Source organism: Photinus pyralis, unplaced genomic scaffold (assembly GCF_008802855.1).
Source record: "Photinus pyralis isolate 1611_PpyrPB1 unplaced genomic scaffold, Ppyr1.3 Ppyr1.4_LG9, whole genome shotgun sequence".
Lineage (NCBI taxonomy): Eukaryota > Metazoa > Arthropoda > Insecta > Coleoptera > Lampyridae > Photinus > Photinus pyralis.
The window spans coordinates 19,287,616-19,293,702 of NW_022170878.1; the positions used below are offsets into that span (position 1 = coordinate 19,287,616).

Sequence of the window (6,087 nt, forward strand, 5' to 3'; positions counted from 1 at the left end):
CTTCTCAATCAAAAGTTATAGACTAGAAAAACCAATTTCGAAAAAAAATTCAAAGGGCTGTAACTTTTGAACTAGTAGCCCAATCTTGGAACTGTTTGAAATTATGGATTCTACAGGCCACATTCTATAAGAAATTTTTTTTCGGGTCGATCTGAGACAATTTTTTTTTCGGGGCTCAAAAAAAGGCAGTGTATAACCTTCCTTTTTTACCAAAAATCGACTGCACCAAAATTTCTCGGGAAAACAATTTTTCTTATTAATTTTGGTGCGTAGAATCCAAAACAATTCGTACTTTTTCGATCAGACTTCTCAATCAAAAGTTATAGACTAAAAACCAATTTCGAAAAAAAATTCAAAGGGCTGTAACTTTTGAACTAGTAGCCCAATCTTGGAACTGTTTGAAATTATGGATTCTACGGGCCACATTCTATAAGAAAAATTTTTTTCCGGGTCGATCTGAGACAATTTTTTTTCTGAGCTCAAAAAAGGCAGTGTATTACCACACTGAAGCTTCTCATGCGGCTGATATAGGCACGTCTACCGCGGGTGAGTGTCTCACATGTCCCTTCGAAATACACTTTCCAAGCTCTGGGATTTAACAAAAGGAGCCACCCGAGGCGGTTTAATTCTAAGGCCCATCGACAGGAAAGTACCTGCCCGGGTGGTTACCATCCTTGTGTGCAGGCTGGAGAAGGGAATGTCTGCCGGAGGGTAGCCCTGGGAGCGTTTCTAGATATCAAGGGCCGATTCAAGTAGTGAGGCCGCTGAAGGCTTTGCCATTGATGGGCCAATCGGAAGATGGATCCGCGCCATGCTCGGATGCATACACCATTATATCCTCATTCGGGACAAAGGAGATGAGATCACCGGTTCCTAGGGGATGTCCGCAGGGTGGAGTGTTGTCTCCATGGCTGTGGTGCCTGGTGCCCGATACTAGACGGGCTCCACCGTACTCTGAACGAGGGCGGATCGTATATCGTATGTTGCCATCGCCATAGCTGGAAAATTTCCAAATACTGTGAAAGAGCGCATGTAGAGGACTCTTGAACAAGTGGATAGGTGGCCTCTCCGATAACCCGATAAAGACCGAGGTTCTTGATGGGTTTTCGAGGACATCAACTGGGCCTGATCAGGTCCGTGACTTATTTAAATTTCAGAGTCATTATAGACTTTCGCCTGACCTGCAAAGGGCACATTGAGCGAATAAGCAAAAGGGCCACTGCATGTCTATGGGCATGTAGAAGTGCTTTTCGGTGTACAGGGTGAGTCAACGATTGCGCGGAGTAACTTAATGCCTTGAAGATAAGATTTTTCGATAGAGTGCTTTTGTATTATGATATGGTTGAATATTCTCCACATTTTAAAAATATTTGGAATTATACAGGGTGCGCCCACAAAGTAGGGCGCCAAAATGGTGCATTTTTTAAATAGAACTCTCTGTATTTGAATGCATTTTTGAATTCTATGTGTAATTGTACGTCTTTTTTATTATATGGTTAATATCCGAAAAGCTAGTTGGTTTAAAGATAATTCGATTTTTAAGAAAAATTGGGCATTTGCAGGCGTCAATATATTATTGTCAAAATTATTACTTAAATTTTGATTCCAGGTTTTATATCTTTTATCCAGGGTTAAGTAAAAATCAATGAAATACATCTACTATGAAACATTAAAAAAATAGCTTACATGGTGTTTTTTTGGTAGGTCCAAAGTTGCAGAACTTCATATTAAAAAATTGCACTTTTTTAAATGGAACACCCTGTATATTTTTCTGTCAGCTTTTCGCTGCTCCAAAAATCTTTAACTTTTGATGTCCTATACCTATCTCTGATAGTTTTCGAAATTATCTTGGTTTTCCTTGTTTTTATATTCTAATCTTAAATAAGTTATATAATGTAATTTACATAATAACGGGGGGGGGGCCATGCAAAAAAAAGGCAATTTTTATCTGCCTCGTTCAAAGCTAAAATCATATTTATTAATTCATTTTTCTAATAACTTATTTAAGTTTATAAAAACTGGAGAATAAATTTGATAGTAAAAACATAAACAAATATCTTGGTTTCTCTATTTTTTATATTTTAATCTGAAATAAGTTCCAATTTACAAATTAACGAGATGAATATGAAAAAAATGAAACTAATATCACTGACTGGATGACATTAGGAGTTAAATTAAATTTGCTTTGTAGTCAAATGTTTTTACTTATTTTCCAGTTTATTGTTTGAAAAATAAATTAATCGTAATTTTAGCTTTGGATAAGGCAGATATGGATTTATGGCTCAGTGATAGAGCATTGGGTTGTAAATCCGGAGGTCGGGTGTTCGAACCTGGGTTGAGGTGAATTTTTCATCTGTGGCGGAGATGGAAATTACCTTAGACCAGTTCCGAGCATTCTACCGGCTACTCTGAATTAGGTTTTCCTGCAGTTTTCCTAATTCGTAAGGTAAATACCGGAGTAGTAGTATAGACCAACTTAAGACCTTCTGCAGAGGCACCTCTAAATAGCATTATGCGGGTCACTCTGTAATTGGGCGCATGCCTGTTGAGGACCCAAAACAAGAGAGGGATAATAATAATAATACAAATTGCTTTTTTTTTTGCATGCCCCCCCCCCCCCCCCCCGTCATTATGTAAATTACATAATATAAGTTATTTAAGATTAGAATATAAAAACAAGGAAAACCAAGATATTTCGAAAACTATCAGAGATAGCTTAGGTCAGTATTATCAAAAGTTAAAGATTTTTGGAGGAGCTAAAAGATGACAGAAAAATATACAGGGTGTTCCATTTAAAAAAGTGCAATTTTTTAATATGAAGTTCTGCAACTGTGGACCTACCAAAAAAACACCATGTGAGCTATTTTTTTAATATATAAAACCTGGAATCAAAATTTTAGTAACAATTTTGACAATATACTGATGCTTGCAAGTTCCCAATGTTTCTTAAAAATCGAATTATCTTTAAAACAACCTAGCTTTTAGGATATTAACCTTATAATAAAAAAGACGTACAATTACACGTAGAATTCAAAAATGCATTCAAATACAGGGAGTTATATTTAAAAAGATGTACCATTTTGGCGCCCTGCTTTGTGGGCGCACCCTGTATAATTCCAAATATTTTCAAATATGGACAATATTCAACCATAACATAATACAAAAGCAATCTATCGACAAATCTTATCTGTTACTCCGCGCAATCGTTGACTCACACTGTACATTGGACTGGTGTATTTGACTTTACACTGTAGTCATAAGGCCAATAACACTGTACGGTGCACTTGTATGGTGGCAGCAGGGTAACCTACAAGAATCAGCTAGAAATTAAAGTTCAGAGATTCGTCTGTCTGGGACTCACTGGAGCCATGAAGACCACGCCAACGTTGGCCTAGGAGGCACTTCTGGAACTAGAGCCTTTACACTTAGTTGTGAAGGGAGAAGCTCGGAAGGTTTCCATACGGCTAATAAATTCGGCTACGGCACTTGAATGCAAGAAAACTCTAAATAGATTAGGCTAATAGGGTAAGTTTGATCTGGGAGCCGGCTCACTGGAGAATAGGGGGCACCAAAAGGGAGAACGAGTTGGTTCGCGATGGCAGTGGTGAGGTCTTTGTCGGGTCCGAGCGTATCCTAGGAATTGCTTCTTGCGTTGTCAGGGCCAGGATTAAAGACTGGGTTGACTAGTCAATTCCGGGCTCAGTGACAACAAGCAACTGGACTCAAGACAGTCCAGGATGTTTTTAACAGGGCCCTTTAGAATGCTTCTAAAACTGAATGGAGGTCAGGTTTGCACAAAAAATATCGTATCCTTGCTTTCTTTATTTAATGCCGATCAATACAAATACGCAAATAACTATCACATCGCCAATCAATTACTCATAACCTTCCCATACATTTTGCATAACTTCGCATTCGGCCCCGGCGCACCTTTTCCCCCACATCCTCTATGCAGAAGAACGGAGATTGCCGTCATGAGAAGAACAAGATAGAGAAGCGAAGACAAGACTACAACTAACTTGCATATTAACACCTATACTCAAAATCGACGCGCCGTGACGCGTATAGCTTACCTACCAGTCCCGCTATTCCGATACTATCCAGAAACCCTAGACAAAGAAAAATTTAGCAAATCCAAAGGGCGTCCGTACGTACCGTCCACAAGGTCAGAGAACGTCATCGGAAAACATTGCATCGTCGCATCTAAAAATGGTTCGAATTACACATAGTGAAATCAAAGAAGGCAACATCTAACTACTCATCGCGCCAGGAGGGGATCTTTCAAAAGATTTTCGGAACGTGTGCACGGCAACTGAACGATATTAATAATGCGATTATAAACAAATAATCACTTTATTGTGGTTTGCCGACAATATTGAATAGTCCGAGCGGATTTCCCGACCCTTTGCATATTGACCAGCAAGGTCGTAATATACTCACCGTCTGCAGATGAGGAGTTGTAGCAAATTATGACCGACTCATTCGCATATCCTAAAAAATGGGCTTCCAATTTAGAATTTAAAAATTAGACCTGCAAGTACACCTTTCTCGTCAGAGCAGTCGCTGCAGGACGAGGAATTTCCCTTGTCCGAAGTGGGCTCGCTCATCGCTCCTGAAACAATGGAGAAGATCAATGGAGACAATTGGAAGAAGTGTCGATACCTTTCAAACACATCAGAAGAAAACACGTTGAAAGTTTGCTCATTACGGAATAAAAAGAACTAAAAAAGTGTGGTTGTAATAGGGTAGGTACTGTTCGACTGAGTGCTATTATTTCCAGTCGTAAAATATGGGTTATATTTCCTGTTGATATCATGTTAATCACAAGATTGATTCCTCTTCCACTCGCCATTCGTTACAAGCCACCACTCGAACCACAATCCTGCTCCAGAAACCACCAAGTATCTCGTCCCCCTTTCAAATTATCGTTACTAAAGTCATTTCCTTTCGTTTCATAAGAAAATTGTCAATTTTCCGATCTTGTTATTCAATTAAGGTCGGCATTTTTGTTTCCGTCAATTTTGGTTCTGGATACCTTAAATAATTAAATAAACAAAAACTCCAGATCGAGTTGTGGTGTTTAAGACCGAATGCCTACGTCAAAACTAATAATAATAAACATTCTATTTTCCCCATAACTTTTTATCAGATATTCAATCTTGAAAATTCTATGAATTCTAGTCATTTTTCAGTGAACTTTAGAGGACTCAACGCGAACTCTCTCGCGGCTTAAGGCTAATTGTCTCACGGTTCTCCCGACACAACCAACTACCCACTATTTCTTTATCAGTTACAAAACTAATTTTCCGTCCAATCAGAACGCTTGACATAAATGTACACGTGGAATAATTTCCCGTTAAATCAGCAGATCTCCAATTACGTAAGTGGTTCAGGGCCGGCTCAAGACAAAAGTTACGTGTACGCAAGCACTAAAATTTGCGCCCTTGCCCGTCGCGCTATAGCCTGAATTAGGGGGAACTTTTGGCAAGCAGGTTTTTAAAAATACAGAGGTTCATATTATTTAAAACGTATTTATTGCTAGCAAACTTCGTACTGCCCATCAAACAATGTGTTGAATTGGGATGCTCATTTTTGTAAAAAAATTTAAAAAAAACTGTTCGTGCAGAGAATCGAACCTGGGCCCCCGGGTTAGCAAGCCGAGTGTACCACTAGACCGTTGTGGCACACATTCAATAGTTATTAAGCTTGTTCTTGTTATGGGAACTTTATTTGCTTTTGTTGCATAGAATGAGTTCGCATTCGGAAAACAGCAATACCCAATATCCAGCTACACCCTTGAAAGCTATACTTATACGACTCTTAATAGCCTGGTGTCTATATGAAACATGAAAAATAGGACTTTTTTCAATTTATCTTACATCACGGCTGCAAAATAAATCTTCCTGTAATCCGAACTACTCACGTCATTCCCTACGACTCACTGGTGCAGCAATGGATTTAAGCAGTCAGGAGCTCAGGACCACTCGCCCACGGAACACAACCAATAAATGTAAGGTATCCCGCGAAACAATGAGACCCGCCTTTTTTTTTCAATCTCAAAAAATCAACTCCAAAAAGTTATGACGC

At 38.9% G+C, this 6,087-nt stretch overlaps 1 protein-coding gene across 4 annotated transcripts; it reads right to left on the reverse strand.

Annotated features, from left to right (window-relative positions):
* Window positions 1–3,807: 3,807 nt before the first annotated feature.
* On the reverse strand, window positions 3,808–4,728 carry LOC116181267. 4 transcript variants are annotated; one of them, XM_031501577.1, is made up of 6 exons: window positions 4,663–4,728; window positions 4,544–4,612; window positions 4,441–4,491; window positions 4,156–4,203; window positions 4,078–4,109; window positions 3,808–4,014 (listed from the first exon to the last, which is right to left on the reverse strand). In XM_031501577.1, exons 1-6 carry the CDS (start codon window positions 4,703–4,705, stop codon window positions 4,009–4,011), a joined length of 249 nt encoding a protein of 82 aa, XP_031357437.1. In that variant the 5' UTR covers window positions 4,706–4,728; the 3' UTR covers window positions 3,808–4,008. The 4 variants fall into 4 exon arrangements, 2 of the variants coding, with proteins under 2 accessions (XP_031357437.1, XP_031357436.1); XM_031501576.1 differs by having other exon boundaries at window positions 4,074–4,109; XR_004147224.1 differs by lacking the exons at window positions 4,441–4,491; window positions 4,544–4,612; window positions 4,663–4,728 and adding an exon at window positions 4,256–4,330 and having other exon boundaries at window positions 4,074–4,109.
* Between the last annotated feature and the right edge of the window lie 1,359 nt (window positions 4,729–6,087).